The sequence below is a fragment of the Betta splendens genome, chromosome 11 (genome assembly GCF_900634795.4).
Source record: "Betta splendens chromosome 11, fBetSpl5.4, whole genome shotgun sequence".
Lineage (NCBI taxonomy): Eukaryota > Metazoa > Chordata > Actinopteri > Anabantiformes > Osphronemidae > Betta > Betta splendens.
The window spans coordinates 4,269,578-4,292,418 of record NC_040891.2 but is presented as its reverse complement, the minus strand read 5'-3'; the positions used below and the strand labels follow the sequence as shown (position 1 = coordinate 4,292,418).

Here is a 22,841-nt window from a genome sequence, read left to right as displayed (position 1 = left end):
GGTCCCAGCTGCACTGCTGTTTGAACCTGGGCCAGGCCTTGCTCTTCCTGGGCTTTAATAAAGCAGCAGGCTTTGGCACTCTATGAATGACGGTGCTGCAGTTAAAAAGGGGAGGTCGGTTGGGTTGGTGGGGGGTCTCAGCAGGAGGTTGGGGTGTGTATGAGCATCTGCTTACATGTGTGAAAACATATACATGTGTGTGCTGCTGAGAGGGTAGGTGTCGGAGGCGGAGAGGGGTGCAAGGTTTTGGATCAACAGGCTGTCAAGTGCAATGGTCCAAATAAAAGTAATTCCACTCCAGGTTTTCCCTGTAGCCTCCCCTAGGCCACAGTCTCCTGAGCTCCTTCAGGTTCTAGAGGGTGTGTGTGTGTGTGTGTGTGTGTGTGTGTGTGTGTGTGTGTGTGTGTGTGTGTGTGTGTGTTATGTTGTGCGTAAAGCAAAATAGGAAAGGGGATGTGTGTGAAAAGAAGGGGTGGGAGGTGGAGGGGGGGTGTTGTTACTATGCTCCCTAGGGTCATTACCGAAAGCATCATGGGGGAAGAAGTAACAGGCCCTGGTAGGGACTCTTCTGTGACCTCTAATGCACTTTTAACCCCTGTCTGGAAGGAAGGACACATTACACCCTCCTACCACCAGCAGACATATTGCCATGGCGGGAGTCCATACAGCAGCATTCAGCCTGAAGACAAGTGGTGGGGAACACCGACGCAGACACCACCTTGTTTTTGGTTTTCAATCAATTTCAAGCAGCTATGGTGGTCCAATTATGGCAACAACAACTATCTCCATATTTCCACAAACAAAGCAGAAGCCACTTGTTTCACTGAACTGAAATATGCTATAGCTCTGTCACTAATGAGCTGCTTAAACGGTTAGAGTCTCCTGTGTCATCCATAATGTGCACCACCCGAGGCCTACAATAAAGGGGATTCTCATGAAAAATGGCTAAGTGTGCTGATAAATTACAAAGTAACCAACACCAATTGCTCATTTAAACAAAACATCTCAACCACTATGCAAAAAACAACCAACAATACTTCTTTGTCCTCTCACCAATTTCAGTTCAGGATATTCCTATGCCGGCTTATGTACATGTTTTTCTATTAAGAAGGCTGACAGCTCAGAAGGGAAAGAGGTGGAAACGGGAAGCTCAGCTACAATAGGGGTTTCCAGCTCCCCCAGCCACAAGGTGAACTGGTGCTGATGTTTCCAAAACCATCTTCCATCTCATTTAACAAGCACTCAAAAAGATTGAGACAGTGGTCATTTGACAGGTGAATGTCCACTGTGCGCACAAGTGTAACTAAAGCAAAGCACCTCATTTAAAAAATGCTGTTTCAAACTGCTTCCTTTTATCAAGACTTTTTGTTTTAACCTTCGGACAGATGCACAAATCTCAGCTCAGTCTTAAGGAAATGACATTTCAGCATTTTTACACGTTACAATTCTATTAATCAAAAACTTGTGAAAGTCATTATTAAGTAGCTGCAATAAGTACAGCTTAGGTACCAGATTCACCACTGCCACTTTTAAAACAGCTTACTGTGGACCCAATGTTATATTCAATTCAATATGTTTGCAATAAATGGATGCTCCACGTTATATATGGCCACTCATAACATGTTGTAGTGGCTTTGAAAGCTTGCAGGGTCTACAGTCCAGTACAAATCTAGGAAATCCAATGAGCTTTCAAGATTTGTTTTTCCTCAGCCTCATACTATCACATTAACACGTGTGTGCATTGCAGGCTGGGAGATAGCCAGGGCCTGTGTGCTGCTACAGCTTTCATTGATCTGTTTACCAGTGATTTTCTAGCGTTGCTTAAGTTGTTCACATCTGATACACTATTACATGTCCTCCAAGGTCCCACTGAGGTTTGGCTGACGGACCTGACTGTGTGCGTCTCTGGTGCATCTTGTGTGAAGAGGTCACTGACTGTGATGCTTTTAGGTTACAGAACTCAGTGACTCTTGAGAAAAGCGATTGCAAACTTATCCCATAGCGCAGCCAAGCATAGATAATAAATTTGCCATGTAATTATTATTATTGGTTCCCATTTAATTCCTTGGATACTGTGGATAGACTAATAAATTAAAAAATGCAAATACATGTTACAATGAACATTTCAGTGAAAGCGCTTTTTGCCTTGACCCTGAAATAGCTTGTTTGAACTCCTTGTGTCTAGTAAAAGGCCTTCTTCTATGAGCTTAATAATTCCTAAAACAGCATCTGAAGAATTTAGCAGTGACCAAATAGGTCTAAGCTACCTAATAAAAAGTCATGAAAACATGGAAAAGCATATTAGTCCTTAATCGTTTTAATTTGTTTCCTTGTGCTTTACACTTCAGAGTTGGGAGTTTAATCACAACAAATTAAGACAGGATTACGAGCAGTATTGCAAATTATAAGTAGAATGCTACAAAACAAGCCAATATAAAGGGAGGAGCACACTTGTACATCTTGAATTTAAAGAACTGGTTTTACAGTGCTAATGTGGTTTATAAAAATAAGCACACTTGGTTTGTTGGTTTGGAAAACCAGGACAGTTATTCATTGTTCAAGGTCTAGGACAGAAGGCAATTTATTTCTGATGTAGATCAGAGGAAATAGTCAGTGGCCGGGGGAGGTGGGGGCACAAGATAGACACAGTGGAAAGATGATAAGGCATGCAACACAACTGAGTTGGGCATGTCTCTGTGCCCTTGACTGGTAAAATTCTAATCTGGGACATATTCTGGTATGCCAGTTATTCTTATATCTAATAATGTTACTATGCTGCACTCAAAACAATACATCATGAGAGCAATAGGATGGCAAAGCATGTGGTCAGAGTTTAATTAGCAAAAAATTCATCACACATGTCGTTGGGTGACACGTTATGCAAAGCATTAATTGCTTTTGATAAACACAAGCTAGGTTTGAACTTATTTTGGGAAAGAAAAGTGTGTTCGAAAAAATAAATGTACAATTTTGCCAACTTCATTAACTGTTTCCATTAGTACCTGCAAGTTAAATCACAATTTAAAAACAAAACGAGTGAATAAGACAAAATACAAAATAAGACAAAATAAACAGAACAAACTGAAACTGACTAACTAGTAATTTTTGCTTTTCTCAAAACAAATTTAAATTTAAGATAATAATATCACTGTTTCAATCAAAATTGAATTATTTAAAGTGTACAGATAATAATTTAGTTCTTAGAGAAGGTTAAAAATACAAAATGTTTCCAAAGTAACCGTTAAAAAACACGTTGCAATGAAGTTTAAAAGTTGGAAAAACATTATATGATAATGCTCTAGCCATGAAAGGTGACTGGCTATTTGCTGAATATGATTTAATTTGAAAAAGCTAAATGTGTCTGTCTGAACAACTCATGAATGCTAACTTAATCCACATATGTGCACGCCTTTTTACTGCTCAGTCATCAAATCAACTTCTGAGAAAGCTCCTCCCCTCCCTTTTTTTCCTCTCTCTTCCATAAAAAAAATAAATAAATAACCACAATTAGCACATGGCTAATCTGCATAGCGGAAAGCCAGAGCACTCTTGGCAGAAGAGGTTGCATTGAGTATATTGTGTCATGACTCGGCTGCTGGTGGATATTGCAACCATTCAAAACTGTGTGTGTTTGACATGAGGATGGGGATTTCTAAGGGAATTGGGGGGGGGGGGGGGGGGGGGGGGGGGGGGGGGTTGCAGAGCAGCGCCTGAAAGCAGAACTGGAGTCCATGGGGCTGAGCAGATGGACTGTAGTGGGGCAGGGGGTGGGGGGTAGACGATAAACAACTGCTGCTAATTTAATCCGCCACACTGACACAGCGTCTCAATCTGCATACCATTGTTCAACATTAAAGCCCCACAACACAGCAAAATAACTCTCCTGAAGATCTAAATGGTGGTATCAGTTAGCGCTAACCTAATCTTAAGCAAAAGGGTGATTTTGATGCTCATACCAAAACAGAGAACATTCAATAGCTATTACATCATTGCACATAAAGTTTGACAAATGATGTATGGTATCAGGACTTGGCTCCAACTCAGCAAACAACAGTTACACTTCAGATACTGATGTGATAATGCCCTATTCACTTAAAGATTGGAACATAGAAAAGGTTGCTTTTAATTTTCTCCATTACCCCAACAGCACAGTTAACCAACCATGATTTCTGTAGGAGCAACATTGTGTGTCCTCACTGGAGGCATAAATGATTATGAAGACATTCTACACTGCTTTTAAGGGATGTCTAAGTACAGACAACAGGTGATGAAATGTAAACACAAAATAAAAAGCTATGCGGGACAAACAACTAAATAGGCCATGTTCTCAATTAAGCAATTAGTCTGTCCTCCCACTGCATCAAACAGTGTAGTTTCAACTTTGAGCTGACCGCTGCATGACTCCAGATGAAAGCCAGAAAGAGCTGGGTTAGGTAGAGGGGGCGGCAGCCTGCGCCTGCTGGTGCTATCATCCACACCGAGCCTAGACAACAGCACCCTACACACCCAGATGTTCACCCAGCTGTTCCTAGGAATTTAAAAGACGTTCTGGGAGGAGAAGAAGATGTACACTCGTACACTTGGATGACAAAACTGGCTCCCATCTCTCAGAGATAAACAGAGCTTTTAATTCACACGGCTGTTTGGGGTTAAATAAGAACAATGCAAACTACAACAACAACAAATACCACGACAGATAAAAAAGGAGGGAAACTGTCAGTCATTTTTGTCACATTAGAAAGAGCATGCTATTTTGGGTAAAATGTAGTTTGTAGTAGGGAAGTAAAATAACAAATAGATTATTTCAATAGTTTCTGAAATTCATACATGGAGAAATAAATCTAGGGCCATTCAACAAACAGCTGAAAACACGCGAGAGCTACAGCTGACCAGTCACAGTGTGACCCTAAATGTGTGATGGTCAAAATCAAAAGGAAACAGTTAAAACACTATGCTACAATTAAAAAGGCCTGATGTACCCAGCCATATTACAATCACGAGTTCTGTTTGCAGTATTTAACATTTCCAAAGTGGAAAACTATTCTCTGCAAAACAGAATCCAAAGGTTTTACACATTTTCAGGTTCGCAAACTCAGCTTGACACTAAAAACAGCCCATCATTTTAAATAAGAGCTTTCTAATAAAAACTCAGGTTTGATGAATTCTTGACGTGGGTCCCAATGGTGCTTCTAAAAAAATTCACTTGCCTGAATATGTGCTAATACAGCATCTTTGAAATTAATATAAAACATGAAGAGTGATTTCCAATTAGACAGATGAAGACATCATCTCCAAACTTAACTGACAGGTCAGTAGCATCCTATCTTGAAAAAGCAAAAACAGTCTTTTTACCGATTAGGATTAATAACATATCTAGAAGATTTTAGCTGGGTACCAGAACCGTACTGAAAGACCTGGTGTGTCCTGTAGCAACATACAGTATCTCCCACATTAAAGCATATTCCTAAGAAAACCCAGTTAAAAAAAAAATAAAGTAACGGAACCTGCTGCTGTGTGGCCTGTCAGCGTGATGTTTAAGTTGGAGCTACAAGAGAGAGAACATTCGCCCTGACTGCCGCCTGTCAACCTGTCAAGCCAAACTTATATTTGCCAGTGACAGTGGCTGATTCCTAGGAGTGATACGAGACAAGCGGTGTTCAGAGGGGCTAAGAGCAGGGACGGCAGGTGGGCGTGCACAATCTGGTGAGAAGAGGTGGACAGCGAACCAGATGTCCATCCAGAAGCAGTAACATAAAAGTAGACTGCAGGTGATGCATACTGCACCAAAGCTGAATATGTCTCTTCTGTTTTTTTCCTCAAATCATATTGAAACATTGTATTCTGCAACCAGCTTTAAGAGTAACAGTGTCACATGAGCACTTTACCCAGGACCCTGCACTTTCTCCGGCTCAAAGATAAGACATTTGATGAGTAAGAGGGCAGAGTCTCCCCCCATCAGCATCAGAAAAAAAAAAAAAAAAGACAGTGATCGGTTACATCACGTTGCCGGGGAGTCGGCTCAAGCTGCCAAGAAGGATGCTTATTCAGGCTGACCATTGGCACCCTGTATGACCCATTACGATAAGTGTGTCACTCACTACAATGCCAAAAATACCCTGGCTGCTGAATGAGGCGAAGCCACTTAAGGACCTGGGTCGCTGCCTGCCTCATGGTTAGAATCACAACTCTAACACTGACGTCACACGAGCTGTACACATACGCACGGCCAGAGGAAAACATGCGCGGTCATAATCTGAATCACACACCAGTCACTTAAAGCTGGACAGGGAGCTGAGGATCATTTGCTACCATGTGTCGGGCCTTGCCTGTAAACAAATGTGTGACAGACTGAACTGGACTGTGAAGACAGTTGGGGCCGTTCATTTGCATTCTCTCATTGACAAACAGTGAACAACCACAAAAATGCAAATCTAAAGGTCGAGAGAGGAACATAACAACAGTTACCGCTTCTTCTACGGCGCGTGTTTACTTAAACTTGTGTATAAATCATTGTCACCTATCGAAAAAAACAATGGCACAGAACAGCCTTTTTGCTGTAGCGTTTGTCTGTGTTAATATGTCTCTGCTGACCACCAGCTGCTTTTATTAAACAGTGAAATGATCAAATCAAACCCAAACAAAGGCTCTGTATCAAACAGGCTGCCTGTTACACTGCTGTCCTGCTGTAAAACTGGCCTATTTGTGGAGACAAACAAACATTAATTATTTAGACCAGTTACAAATAAGATCTGGACCATATACTATTTTAAACTACTCCTTCAACTGCTCCTTTGAAAGTAAAATCAGCTATAAATTGAGAATGTGCTCTAGTGGTGTCTAGTAAAAACCTACTGCTAGAGCTGTAACTCATTTTAAAATAAACGTTCAACTCAATGCTTTTGTTTACGTGTTCAAAAATGATAATAAAAACGCCTCCCAAGTTGAATGAGCACTTAAAACCCAAGCAGGCATCCAGTTCGGAGCTGCAACCAGCAATTATTGTCATTACTGTTTAACCTGGTGGTTAAACAATAGTAACGGTAAGATTCACTCATCGTTTGGAAGCACGTTTTTCGTGAAGCACGTGCCGACACAATCATGTATCTTTTACCTTCAGCTTTCTGACAATCACCTGGTATTCTGGTCCTATACAGACATAGTTTTAACTGAATTTTGGGGACTGATCACTGCTTTAGACTAATCAAACTTTTGTTTTTTGCTTCCGTTTCCACTCAATGCCCTCTGCAGCTTTGGTTTTATTAGCCCAAGAAAATAAGGCTGAAATAGTGCTAACACATTAGGCAAACCACAAAAGCAAGGTTATGACTACAGGGCACGATCAGCAACAACAGCTGTAATGACCAGGTTATACTAAAAGTATAAAACAAGAAAACTGACTGCTCCTTTTGCACTCTTTTGAGCCGTTGGTTTTCTTTTTTTAACAGAGAGCAAAGGTGAGTGCTGTATGAGAGCTGAGAGGAAGCATCATTCTAGACTTTATAATATCAACAACTGCACCCATTTAAAGGTTAACCATTTTATTCCATAATAAACACACAGACACACACACACCATACGTCATGTAAATCAAGTCTGTAGTCTCATGCAGACTTCAGAGGAGGATATTACTATGCTAATCTGGAGCATTTTAGAAGGTAAATGTCAAAAGAAATGAATTACCTTTACATTTGCAATGTGCCCCAGTGCAGTACCCCAGCTTTGACATTTGTCTATGAACTTGCTTTCCCCATTGTGGGTTCAAAACGAAACACTGCCTTTAAAATGATTCAGATTGACTCGTTTTCAGGATATGAGACGTGAACTAACGTTTCTAATTTTTAAGTCAAATGATTTCAATACCACCGTCCGATGTCAGCTGAAACACCTGATGCAGTTTGTGCAGTGAAGGTGTTCAGTCAAATCTACATTTGCATGGTGGTCAGTCTCGTGTTCAGCGTTCATTTGTGCTTCTTTGTGTTCTGTGGTGAGAACATGGGCCAAAAACCTGAAGCTGCCTGTGGGTCATATTGGCAAGATGAGGAAATGTCAATAAAGGCAGACAGATAGGTCGTGACACATGGAGGAAAAGCATGTTGGTGAGACACAATGCAAACACACACCTTCCACCAAGTGACTACAGTACTTTACACAGCCATCAAGGGCTGAAGATCATTCACAAACCAACCCCTGCCCTCCCCTGGGTATCACTGACACTGTTTCTCCGTCATAGGCACACACCATCCAGTCTCTCTTACACACATACACGCACAGTTGCCAGGAGGCAGCATGCTGTCCATGTGGCCTGTGGAGAATCATTACTCAGCAGTGTAGGCTAAAGAGCCCAGAGTCTACTTCCTTTTTAAACATAGTGTCTTCCTCTTCTCCACAGCAAAACAACACTGTACAGTAGCAGGGAGTTGTTCTCTGTGGGTTCTTGGAAAAGAGAACAAAATCAACTGACTAACTTTTAATTGCTAACAGTAGTACATGTCAGTTTGTTAAGTCAGATTTTGAAACAATTACTTTCTATTTATGATTTCAAGTCTAAGAAACATGAACTGAGGCTGCAACTAATGATACATTTTCCTGTTTAATTAAAATAAACAAAAAAGTAGTGACTTCATTCTCAATCAAATCTTCAATTCATTAGCTAAACTGTTGTTTTGTAAATCATGTCATTAGAATCTTTGCACGAATGACCACTACATATCCCTAGAAATCAAAGAGATCCCAAAATATTGTAACAGGAAAAGTCTTAAGCATTCAGCTGAATGTCCTGTGACACATTAAAGTGTCATTTTTTTGTCCATTTAACAAGCTGAACCTAGCAAAGCTTGCTTGTAAAATTATTAAAAAGGCTTCTCAAGTGTAAATTTAGTTACATGCCTGTTATATCAATTGACTATTTAAATAATAAACTACTCAGTACTATACTACTACTTATGCTTTGATCAAAATTATTCTCACTCTATCTCATCTCAAAAATATTGATTTTACTTACTTATTTACTTACTTACTTATTTGTGCACTATATACATTGGTACATAGGTGTTTAGACATTTGTATAAAAAGGTGAACGCCACATTACATTGCAGTATTTTACATTTTTTTGTACTACTAAAAAAAAAACAAGATGCTAAATGCAGTACCTGACATTTTTAACAGCAAACAGGCTCTAACCCAGCTCTGCATTGCACGATGATAAGTTTTAACGCATCATCAGTGTTTTATGATGCCTCAATCACAAACAACCCAAACCTGTTTTATTAAGGAAAACTGTCATTCCAGCAGAAAGAATGCCATAATTACTTAAAAAGTACTTGATCTTAGGTAAATTCCAGCACATCCTCCCAACAGATGTTGTAATGTTTAAAATAAATATATACAGAGCTTTAATTTGTTTGCCTTTATATGGAAATGCAAAGCTAGGCAGACAATTTTGCTATGTTAAATACTTAATTTATGTAAAGGTTATTGACAGAGTAAAGCCATGACAAAACTCTCTCTTTCCCAGAGAAAAATTTGTGTCTTAGTATGGGAACTCAACTAGGTAGAGCTAGGCAGGTGTGACTGATGATTACACCTATGACTTAGGCAGTGGATGGAGTTTACTAATCAAAACAATGCCACAAAGACCAACGTCTGACTATTTGTTTGTGTAAATGCAAGATAAAAAGCACAAGTATTAGGCCTAACCACCCCATTCAATCACCACATTATTTCATCTCCAGCAGGTGGCCCCAGGCAGGTGAATGGCTCTATAAAACTCATCCACTGAATCATTACTAGAGATATATCCGACAATTAAAACTGGAATTGTAGCGCTGCTAATGAATGGAGAGTTGAAGCATTTAATAAACTCGACTAAAATACAGCCAGCAGGACTGATCGCGGCCTGTTCGTCTGTAGAATGTAGTCTGTGAAAAATCCTCTGCCTGAACTTTGGTCTGTTGGCAGCCACATCAAGCTCTGCAGTCAAACATCAAACACAACAAGGTCTCTGACTGAACACAGCATGCACAAAGTGATGACCTCAGGTGACATTCCATGTCACGATTTGACAACATTTTATGTTTAGGTATATCTATTAAACCTGTGTGAGAATTTGTCTCCTGCACACCGTGTCTGGGATTATAACCATTGAATAAATATCCTCCTTGCACCTGCACCGCTGAAACCAAGACAAACTTCTGTAAAGGCTTTAAAGTGATTCTGATTCTTCCCAATTCAGTGACACTAATGAGATGTTCAAAAAGCCTTCCTGCCTTCTGCAAAAATGCAGTTTTTGCTACCTTAAAGTACACTTAGCAGCCAAAATGTTCAATTACCTACCTAGACTCTCTCATTCCACTTGTAAAATGAGAATGAGCCTTGGTTTCTTCAGCAAAGAACAGTTCTGAAGTGCATTTAAATGAAAAGATAATGAAAAGGTGTTAAGGGGTGCTGGGATAGACATCACTCTTAGGAAAGTAAGATACTATTGTTCCAATGTTTTGAACACAAAGCTTAATACATACTAGGTTTCAATGCCTCTTTGGTCTTAAGTTTTAAATTCAATGGGTTTGTAGTGTTGCAGTGCTGTTACCATCATAATCCAACTGTCACTACAACAATTCATGTATACGTCAGCTCAACAAAAGGACAGTCCACGCTGCTCTCTGACATTTAGATGTTGAAGAAAAAAAGATGACACACTCCCAAGTTCAAAAGGTCTACTTTGACATTGGAAATAAAAAAATATCTAGTGTCAGATTGAAAATTAAAACTACTTTAAAAGTTGATTCACTTCTATTCAGAAGGATAGAAAATGCACCGATTAAAGCTGGGCGTTTACATGAGATGTGATGCAGTCAGTTCACCCCATTAGACCAAGGTGTACAGCCATCCCTGGGTATGAACACCTATATACATACATACTTACATACATACATACATACATACATACATACAGGTAGTACGGTATAGGAAAGCCCAACCAACTGGTGAGCAGAACTCCACTAAAGGATGGACTTATCAACATCATGTTTGTAACTGTTTGTTTAGGTCATTTTCATTAAAGACAATGGAGACCAGATATACTGTATGAATATGACAGCCCTGCATGCAGTCACCCAACACAAGCTGCGAGAACTGAATGATCGGTAATTTCCCCAAAATCAAACATTCTTATTGTCAACATAACTCTACTGTATCAATGGACATGCAAAAAAAATAACAATGCGTCTATCAGCTTTGATTAGCAGTGGTCAGAATTTATCCTAAAAAAATATTTGAATATTTGAAAAAAAAAATGGATAAAAGACTTGTATTAGGATAACAATCTACGATGACATAGTTAAAATGTGAAAAGGCAGAGTTACATGCTCCTACTAACTATGACACATAACTGGAGTAAACATGCAACGCATGCGGCTGTTATCACTGGAGATGTAGGTGAGCAGCGTTCTCAGGGTTACACACACTGCATGTGAAAGTAAATGAGACTATTGTAAATCTGCTGGGATTTTTTTTAAAGGAACGTAACACTTGGCTGACACCTTGGCTGCTTGTAAACACAACACTGCAGTCAGTTGGACTCACATGGCAAGCAAGCTTCCTCAACCCCTGATCTGGAAACAGCGAAGAACACAGTTGTACAACGAGGCTTATATGGCCACACCTCTATGTGCTGTACCAGAGTCAGCCGATGTAAAACAGAAGTGCAGGCTGTGTAGCCATCAGCTAAAAACAACGGCAATAATAAAGATAATGAAAAGCATCAGGTGCACGTGTGGTGTCCACAGCCACGAGCGAAAGTGGACATCCGATTCATGTGAGCTTCAGCATAAAGAAACAATGGTGGGTCTACATGAGTACATCATCATGCAAATTACTGCAGTGGGAGGATCTGAACAATGTGTGTCCACAAAACGCTTTCTGTAAATAAACAGTATATTCTTATTTCAACATTAATATTCCAGTAGTTTATCTAACACAAATTTCTACTGATTACAGACAATACCCCGATTCATTTTTACATTAAAAGCCGTTTTTACACAATCTGAATGCGTGTATTTGCGCTCAAAATAACTCAACTGTAGCAAGAAACGAATAAGTTTACTCGACGCAAAGGAGAAACACACAACTGGGCAGAGGGGGCTGTTTTTCTGCAGCCTTCCATTAGATGCAATTATAAATGGCCGAGAGCAGAGGGATGTGGGGAGCCAATCAGATCTCAGCTCGCATGTCAACCTAAGACCAACTGTCTCCTGGCTCTGACAGCAGGATTTTACCTCCATAATTCAAATCCCAAAGCAAAGGCAATCTGCACTTTGCCAACTTCAACCAGCGGGGCCGTGTTTACAAGGTGGCACATGGAGGAGGGACGCAGGGAGCGAGAGAGCGAGAGAGAGAGAGGGGGGAGGATAAAAAAAACACAGCACTGCGATCGCGAGTCGCAATGAATGAAACCCTCCGTCAAGATGAATCAATCGCGGTCACAATCACACTTTGATCCCAGTAAACACTTAGCGGATGTAATTGTTGCCATTCGCTGGACTGTGAGAAGCATCTCCACTCCAGCGTGCAGCCGCTTCTCCCTCAGCCCACAGAAGGGTCTCTCTTCTTAATCATTATGCAAATGTTATTTAACGGCTATCGCTGTCATTTGCATCTTGTTTATCGCCTTGACAGCCGCTGACACAACTTCGGTGGCGCCGGAGCGAACGCGCCACCGCGGGAACGGAAGCGGATTCCGACCGAAATAGCGTCGGTTTACGGCGCTGAAACTCCAAAAAACGAGGCTGAAGAAGCGCTGCAAAGAAATATCACCTTATCTCGCCCTGCGCACACACGCGCGAGCGCGCGCCAAGACACGCTTTCCTCCTGACAAACTCTTGCTCTACTTAGTCAAACTCGTGCCCTGCACCAAGCGGAGACTCGCACTAACGTTACCCGCGACTCACAAAGTTGCTTCCAACGCAATATGCGGCTTCTTTCTCGGTCTAAACACTATTGCAGGGGGTGGTGTTGGGAGAAAGAGAGAGGCAGCCATTTTAGAGCTCTTGCTACATACACAATGGCTGGTCCAATGCAATATGCAACTCTACACTGCCTTTTCTGGGCTACTGAGTGACTTTAACTTAGTCAAAGTGTGTCGGTGCAGTAAGTGAAGTTTACCTGGTTTCTGTTTGGTGGCTGTCCAGTGTTTCCCGGGCTCATGGGAGGCGGGTGGTGGGTTCTTTGTTGCCAACCCGGATGAACCCCACCATACTGACTGCTGCCCATATCCCCTGGTCCCTTGTTGGCTCCTTCCTGATTGTTATAGTCTCCTTGGGGGTAATTCGCGTAGCTCCTGGCGGAGCTGGGGGATGTCAAAAGCTGATTTAAAGTTGGCGTAGACGTAGGTTGTTGGTTTCCCATGTTATACCTCTGATTATTATATGAAGCAGCCATAGCCGTGGTTCCTCCTGCTGGCTGTTGCTTGCCTGGCTGCCCCCCAGCCGCCGGAGGCTGGCTGTTACGCGGGGAATTCATGCCCCCGTATCCTTGGCCCTGATAAGAAGTCCTGCTCGGAAACGGACTGTAGTTGTTATAATGGTTGGGGTAGCCGTGTTCGTGAGAATTAGGGGGATAAGGGTCCATCATGCCCGGCCCCGATGCAGCTGCCATGCCAGGGCTTTGTTGTCCGCCATGTTGATGAAAAGGGGCCCGGCTGTAGTGCTGGTTGTAACCGTAAGGAGGTGGTGGAAAGGGTCCCGGGTGGTGGTGTCCCATTCCGGGATGGTTATTCCCTTCAGGCCCGCCTGTATCATTCTGATTACTGCTATTATTATTTACCCTGGGTAAATTTCCGTTGCCGTTCTTCATATCAGGATCCCCTCCTCCCCCAGCATTTCCAGCATCGGTCCCGTCCTGCAGCTCCTTCTGACCAGGAGATCCGCCGTCAGGTCCCGGTTCCTTATTTTCATGCTGCTTCTCTCCCGGTACCGACTCCTCCTGTGGGTCCCGATCCGGCTTTTTGAGTTCGGATGGCGGGCTAGTGTTGAGAGTGGCGACGCTGGCGACCTGAGCGGCCATGATATCCCTCTCTCTCCCGCACTCTTTCTCTGCCTCTCTGTCTCAGCACGGCGACTCACTCACAATAAAAATCCGAATAACCATTGAATATAAATACAATTATATTTATAACAACGTACCCGCTGTCCCGGTTCATTCCCCCCTTTGCCCTCCGCCCGGACCGGTATCCGGTAATCCACTGCGACTCCGTTTAAAGTTAAAACACACAAGGGAAAGTTTGTGAAAGAAAAAATATATAAATACAGAGCAAGGGAAATGAATTTCACCGACACAAGTGTAAGTCTATGTGTGTGTGTTGGAGGGGGGGGGGCTTCTGTTACAGAACGAGAGCGCGAGCTAGAAATCAACCAAACCAGCACGAGGCTCCGCGAGACACAGCCATCTTACCGACCTGTCGCGAGACAACCAAAACCCGGAGTGGAGTGCGCGGCGAAAACGGACTCCGGCAGTGCTCGTCTAATAACAACAATGTTTATAGCCAACGTATATGACTTATACATTATTGTAAACCTAACGCGTTTTAACTCATAAAACAAATAATCACAAATGAAAGTATAGAGAAAATTGCAAGTTCATATTGGTTACTGCTCAGCAATTGATGATGTCATGTATGTATGTATGTAGCTATGTATGTATGTATGTATGTATGTATGTATGTATGTATGTATGTATGTATGTATGTAATTTTATTTATTTACTGAGATTTTTTATGAATTTGCTGTGTCGTGTAATAAGTAATGTTATGTGTTTGCTTAATAGGCATGTTGTAATTTTAATGGTTTTACTTTTAATAACGACCCAACATTTACAAACAATTAAATTCAAAAATGTTTTAAATACCGCAAGGCTGTTCTCATACAAGACTTCTGTGTAACACTGATAAGTGGCTTACTTTGTGTCTACAGGTTTATGGTATTATACAATTAAAATGACCCCTCCTTTTCTATACCACATTGCCTTGATGTCAGCTATTCACCCACTGTGATTACAAAAATTGCTTCATGCATGAGCTGTGTGTTCCTCTTTGTTACATTCGTTTATGCACTTGATCTTATTAGCTAGTTAAAGGAGTGGAACAAAATAGGCTACAGTGTCATCTTCTGTTGGAGTGCGCTAATGGACAGAAGTGACTGCTTCCATACTGCGTCCATGTGTCGGCAGCAGCAAATGAGAGGCGCGAACACATCACAGCGAAGTAGAGGAAAGCATGAAATTACAACCTGTGTCTGTCAGAGAGAGAGAGAGAGAGAGAGAGCAGAGAAATAGAGGGAAGATAGAAAAGAAAGAAGGATGGGGGATGGACTGGGCCAGTCACAGAGCAGGAAGTAAAGATACAAAAAGAAAAACGGTGGAGGTGGAAAAGTGACAGTATAGGGCAATGAAATGCAACACACCACTTGCTATCTGTTAAAATTCAAATCTCACACCAGAAGATGAGAATTGGGGAAATCATAAAGTTACCCTATGCAATTAATAGAAACACCCTATGTCTCTTCACCTCTCTCTCATTCTCTTCCCCCACCCCCTTTCTTTTTGCTCTCTGCCTGCCTGCCTGCCTGCCTCGCGCTCTCCTAGCAGCAGCAAATCTCAGTGCTGCCTTTGTGTGCCGTCGGAATTTTTTTCTGAATCATTCTGTGAGTCACACATGACCAACTCTTAGACAGTAAAAGAAAGCAGCTAAATGTGAGAAGCGTGAAAGTCTCAAGCAGATTTCCACAGGCTATTGTAGCTAGTGACATTTGAAGTTGTGAAAGCATTAGCACGATAGAAACACCTCAATAAAAAGGCAATGTGGAATGAAATTAGTATTTAAGGCTCTACTAGCTGTTTGACGACAGTAACTGCTTTATCAACAAATAGTAATGAGCTAGTGAGGACTTCAAGCTATATAGATTAGAGTGTAAAGATTTTTTTTTCAAATTTAAGCAAACACTTTAAATTTAAATAACATACCTGATGAAAAAAGATATTAATAGAAAAATATACATATATTTAATATATGCAAAAACATTTCCTGAATTTGTGTTGTAGATCAACAAACTGTTCTATCAAGTACCTGAAAATACATCAACAAAAAACAGACTGTAAAATGTCTTTCAAATGGGAAAATAAAGTTCTCTTAATGGCATGAAAAGGTGTGTTGTCAGGAATACATGTGTGATACAACATTAACGTTATAGAAACAACAACAAAAATTAAAAAAAACAACTGAGAAAAGAAACCAGGGAGTACTTGAATGCTGCGACACTGTGTGTTCACAAGCCTGGGGCAGAGCACGTGAAGGCAGCATCACCGCTTGCAAAAGCAGCAGAACTTTGCTATGTGAATGTGGGGGATGGGAAGCAGCAGCTCGCCGCTCTGCTCAGCCCTTTCTCTCTATAATGCGGGCGTTTCTGCTCACATTGCTCACACTGTCCACGAAGAAGGCACCAACAAAAACACATATCTGAATGCTGCAAAATAAAAAAATATAGCTTTTGTACATTTAATAAATGAGAGGCACTATGCAATGTGGAGGGGGGCGTGCTCAGCTGCTGTCTGCTTATATAGGGTAAGGAGGGCTGTGCGTGTGTGTGTGCGTGTGTGTCAGTGTGGAGATGAGGCTGTTTGCAGGAGGGGGTAGGGAGCTCCTTTTTAGCATAAACTTGCTGTGTATTATGAAGTGCAGTATCTGAAACATTTTTTTAAAGAACAACACAATCTGCTTTCCATGTTTTTGTTTTTTCACTTACTTTTAAAACATGATGCAATTTTAGAGCCCAGAATATAGGATAATTATTTTGTAAAAGCCTTTACAGGGATATTATCTTTATATATACATATATATATACAATGCAACATGTCAATAGCAAGCGTGTGGACCTTTCTTGCCCAATAAATTGACTTCACATTGGATTTTTTTGTTTACTTTTACTTTGAAATACTGAATTTCAATAAATCTCAAACAAAAAGAAAACGGTCCATGGTCTAATTACAATCACTGTTCATATGCAGCCACGATACTATAATTGTTAACCACCCACATATGTAGAGTGACTTGACGAAAAAGTGTTACCGTGAGAGCATCTCACTGTAATTCCCTGTCATAATCCTGTCTGGCTCATGTGGAATAAGAGTCACACTTCCCACATGATGTCATGCTTTTGTGCCCCATGTCTGTCTTATGTCGGTTCAGATTAACTCAACATTAAAAAAAAAACTAAATCATGTAGAGATTGTTGAATGAATGATGTCTGGATTCTGAGCCATTTGTCTCTCTGCTGTGACTGACAGCGGTGGTGTGGGATGGTTGTCATGTACCCCCCCCCCTCCCATTCTGTCCCAGGATAATGATTTAGGAGTGTTTACTTGTGCCCCACCGCCACCTCCCTACGAGGGTGACTGTGATGCATTACCTTGGGCCTAATGCTGCGGCTTTCCCGGCCGTCACCCAGGCAGCAGCTTGGACTTCCTACTATCTGGCCATTTTTTTCTAGCCATTATTAAACTGATATCAGAGACAATAAAGTTACAATAGAAACTGTGGTTGATCGTGTTTAAATATGCAACGGCTTGGTGGGAGTTCATTATTTATGTCCTTAAATCTAGTTGAAACACAAATTTGTGTAGACTGGATTGGGCCATAAATATTTTACTAATTTAACCATTTCAGCTAATGAATGTAAGTCTTTGATAATGTTCAACATGCATTTTTAATCTTGTAACTTTCTTCAATTAGTCTCAGCTTTGGACAGTAAAAGTGTCACTCTGGTTAAGCGAGTTAACTGATGACTGATCATTCAGGAGTTTTTCTTTTATTTTTATCTCTTGGGATCCAGTCTGGGAATGAAGCCATATAATCACCAAGACAACCCAATAATGTGGCGCGGAATTTCCTAACGAGAGTGGAGCTGAATTTATGCACAAGCACACGCGCACAAACCCACGTGTGCAACAGCCCAACACACGAGCCCATACCTGACCATAACATGCACGGACAGAATTTACGGCTGTGAAGAGTCCGTCATTGATGCACACTTGCGGCAAACATCGGCGATTCCACACTGAGACTGTACACACACGCACACACACGCAATCACCACACAACAGTTGGGTCCTTTCCAGATGGTTGCCAGGCAGCAGTTCAATGCATAGTCTGGAGTGTGTAGAGGAAGGAAGCGCCACTTTGCGAAGTGCAATGGGCATCCGGCTGGCTCCCAGATGATGTGTGTCCACACACACACACACACACACACACACACACACACACACACACACACACACACACACACACACACACACACATGCATCCATGTACTTACAGTGAAGTGAGGATCTCACTCAATTCTAACCCTAAAATCATATCTTAACCTTCAAAAAGGCCTTCAAAGAAATGAAGACCAGCCAAAATGTCCTCACTTTGTCAAAATGTCCTTACTTTGGAAGGAAAATACGTTTTTTGGTTCTCACTTCGATGCAAGTACAACACACACACACACACACACACACACACAAACACACACACACACACACACACACACACACACACACACACACACACACACACACACACACACACACACACACACACACACACCACTTGTGACGAAATATCTCTGTAGATCTCTGTAGATTCATATTTCCTCCAAAAACACAGTTGCCTCCATATATTTAGTCCAAACACACAGCTTTGGCACATGAATAGATATCAATAAAACACTTGTGGAATTGCTCTCCCGCCTCATAAGGTCTTACTTCACATTAATCTTTCAGCCATTGTTCTTCCTCGATTAGATCAAATGAGATCAAACTTTTTACAAGGCTCCGCTCGCTGCGAACTGCTCAGCAGATATTCAATCAGTTGCTCCTCTCTGCTTGTATTATTCTCTCTCAAGAAGCAAAATCCTCTCTGTTCCTTAAGTGAAAATAGATGGGGGACCTCAATGCCCCACGACAGGCTTTCAAATCAAAGCTGATAGGACATATTCAGGTTACACTGGAGCACTTCTATCAAAATTTTGTGTGAGGGGTGATAATTTGCTACAGGGCATTTTTTCATTTGAAAATTTCTGAATGCACAAAGTCCACACAGTCACACCGGCACCGGCGCTGAATCTGAGACATTTTCTCACAGCGTGTTCAAGTCAAATAAAGTAAGGACCCCACGATCTCAACAAACCCAGGCAAGGTTAAGAGCACTCGAAATGACGGTGTCCACCCTGCAAGGACACAGAAGTGCTCGCTCGCTTTTCATTCAGGAAATCGTCTCTGTAGTACAGGAACTCATCACTGTGAGCACACTGGGAACTGCTCCATTGTGGGTCACAGCGCCCAGTATGTGAGCTTTTCTTCGGCTGACAAGCAAGTGCCATCTCTGTAAATCACGCAGAGTCCTGTCAGTGTGTCAGCGCCTATAAAAAGCAGAGAAAGGCTAAGCAGCGAGGTCCTAGGTGCCTGAAACACAGCTGAGTTCAGTAAAAATGATACACACAGCACCAATTAAGCGCATCAGTCACATGTCGGATTTGTCTTCTCCGTTCGTTCATTCTTTCAAGACAATCTGGCACATTATGGCATTAGTTTAATTTCATGTCATAAATTCAAAGATTTTATCAGTTTATAATGCGCTGTCACCAAAACCATCATGCTGAGCTTTGCAAGGCTATTTTGACTGCTGCATCTCTTGATTGACAGGAAAACACAAACAAAAAATGGTTTAGATAATGAAATCATTCAATTATAGTAAAGTAAAATGGAATCACGAAGCTGAGTTTTTATTACCTAATGGGGTTATTTCAAGATAATCAGGCAGTTACATAAGAGCCCAGCTCTGTTTCCTTGATTGACATACAGACATGCAAATAAACTAATCGTCATAAAATCATCATAAGCCAATATGTTTCTCAATAAATGTCAGAGTACGCAGACATAGAAAGTCAGGGTCAACTCATGTGCTTAAGTCTTTACGCCACTTCATCTTTTATGCTATACTTTTTCCTGACCAGTACATGAAGCAGCCTTTCTTTTTCTATTTCCATATTAAACCGGGCCTTTAGACTCAGCTCATGCAGTGCACCCACAACACAAAGACAGAGCAGGCTATGAATATTTAATGCTATAATTGAACTAAATATGCATTTTTGAATTAGTAATCCAGAAGCCATAGGTTTGCAATCAATGGCAGCAGTCGGGGGAGCGGCGCTTGTTTTGAGGTGAAATAGCCAAGTGTAATGCAGACATGATGAACAGCAGCGCGGGCTGGCGGAGAGATGGCTGGAATTGACATGTTGAAGACGAAGTGATTAAGTTACCTGTTACAGAGCGGCCCCTGAGCATATATCAATATGAACTGTGGCAGGCTGAGAAGATGAATTGGACGCGAATGAATGGATGTGGAAAAAAAAACGGGAATTGCGAGCAGCTGCACTTATCCAGCAAAGAAAATAGAGTCTATGTCGAAACCAAAGGAGCATTTTATGGAGAAACCATTTTCTGTGTGTAATATCAGCATGTTGATACAAGGCATTATATAGAAAACGGCTGATGTAATTCACTCCCTGGGCCTCTGAGACACTCAAGAGACCAATCTTCTTATGTATTGAAATTGGACGTATTTCAGCTGCTACTGGCTGAATCATTTTCTTTTCCCACTCTTTTAGCCTGTTGTTTACAGATGCACCTTTTGTTGTGCCTGAACTCTTTCCTCTTATGGGGGCTGATGTTTATACTGTTTCAAGCATGAGTGCCTTAACTTACAAAGGGCAACAATGAAGTGAAATTGAAAGAAAACAGGCAACGCGCATTAGCATAGCGGCTTGATATAAGGTAGGTGGCGGAGTCGACGTCGACGGAGGATAAACACGAACAGAGGCTTGTCAGAAAAACGTGGGGGGGGCAGACGGCGACGTATCAAATGTAATGGTCGCGAGGCACAGCATCAAGACAGATATGTGGCCTGACGGGGCTCACAGCAAATATGGGCCTAATGACGATCCAAGGGCCCCTCTGTCATTATGGGACATGTCCTCAAGTGTGGCGGCACACTTAAGAAATGACCTTTTGCATCGGCGCTAAGGCAGCGGGTGAGTGGGGGGGGCATCCACCAGTCAACTGTGAAAACAGAACTTTATCTCGACTCTGCGGGGAGGCTGCAGATAGGGGACTACAAGGCCTTTGAGGGCAGGAGCCCTTCTTCTGGGCCTGACTATTAGCCCCAAGGCTGCAGATAGCGTCGGGCGCAGGCCGGGGGCTCGGACCTCCAGTCGTCGCGTCGAGACGCACATGAAAGAGGCGACATTCAGCCGTAATTGCTCCTTTTTCGTCCGCAATTCCCGGCGACACACCTCGAAGCCGCGCGGGCGCCTTCGGAAAAACAAACCGCGAGCGCCGACGTGCGCCGCAGCTGCCGCCTCCTCTCCCTCGGCGCCTGGCAGGAGGATGAGATGCTGAGATTAACAAACAAAACGCACTATAATGTGTGACAATAAAGTAAAATGAGGCTGCGCATATGACTTTCCAGTTTCCCTCCATCTGTTGCTAGTCGAGTTGATAAAACATAATCCACGGTTTCCTCTGAATGTGATATAAGAGCTTACAATTTGGAACGCATCATTTGGATCGTTTAGGATTTGGAACAGGTTCCCATTTGAAGAGGGGTATTTGAACCAGAACCTTAAGAGACACTGCTGGGCACAGCTCTTGCCAAATAGGGCATTTATAAAAGGTTGGCACAGGCCCTGCAGAGTGAAGGCTGGCAAAGGCATGATGCCCACATCATAGTGCCAACCAAGGGTTTTGTTTGGCATGTGTCTCCGTAGTATGGCTTGTCTCCTCCAGACAACTGGCCCGAACACAACTTAGCATTAGGTTACGGAAGCATTACGAGCGGAAAGTGATTCATTAAAAAGCCCTCGGTTCGACGTGTGAGATGAGAGAAGCGCTGAGGAGCATCAATTAATAGCGTACGGCAAAAGACGCGACAAGTTCGAATGTGGGCATTATTTCACAGCCGAGAAGAAGAAGAACGGTACAGCAGACTAGTGCGAGACTGCAAAACAAGTGAGGAAAAGTCCATTTAATAAGCAGTGTCTTTCCAATTATAAATCCAGAGTGACAATTTCTTTACCATGAAGCTTCTTACTGGGGGATTTGGCTCAATGCCTCTCCGAGAGATTTTGATATCCCTCGTTTAATAGCAGCAGGTGCCGCGTACGCGCGTCTCGCGGAGACTGGTCCGATAAAAAAACTATGGGCCCGAGCGAAATCCTTAATTCACATGAGGCGAGAGTCCATTTCTGTCTCGCAACTGTACAAATCAAGACAGTGGGGGGAAAAGGGGCAAAAACAGCTAAAGTAATTTATTCTGCTTGGTTTTAAAGAGCCAGAGAGGCCTATTTTAGGAGAAAATAAAAAAGAGGGAGGAGGCGCTGAAGACAATGCATTTTAAAGGAGGCTCTTCCCCCAGTGTGCCTTTATCTGTCACTCAAAGCCGGCAACGTAAACACATATTAAGGGGGAAGAAAGAGGGGTTTCCATAGTCACAGTTCTAAATGGCACCGTCGTGCTGTACACAGTCACCCCTCCCTCGCTGCCGCAGCCCTGTTTATTTGCTGTTGTGTTGGAAGAATTTAGGAGCGAGGAGAAAAGCGTTGATAGTGAAGCACTGGAGGCTCTGCTCGCGCTATTTCAACTGCAAGAGAAAGCAGAGCGAGGAAGAAGAGGGCCCAGCAGACTGAAGCACACACACACACACACACACACACACACACACACACACACACACACACACACACACACACACACAC

At 42.2% G+C, this 22,841-nt stretch overlaps 2 protein-coding genes across 2 annotated transcripts in view; one reads left to right on the top strand and one right to left on the bottom strand.

Annotated features, from left to right (window-relative positions):
• Positions 1-14,439, bottom strand: part of arid1ab (AT rich interactive domain 1Ab (SWI-like)) — a 40,526-nt gene extending 26,087 nt beyond the window's left edge. Inside the window, exon 1 of the mRNA XM_029166607.3 lies at positions 13,159-14,439. Within this exon, the coding sequence (XP_029022440.1) occupies positions 13,159-14,058 (900 nt within the window). The 5' untranslated portion in view covers positions 14,059-14,439. The remainder of the gene's footprint in view (positions 1-13,158) is intronic.
• Positions 1-22,841, top strand: part of stmn1a (stathmin 1a) — a 268,537-nt gene that overhangs the window by 6,820 nt on the left and 238,876 nt on the right. The gene's annotated exons all lie outside the window — the stretch shown is intronic.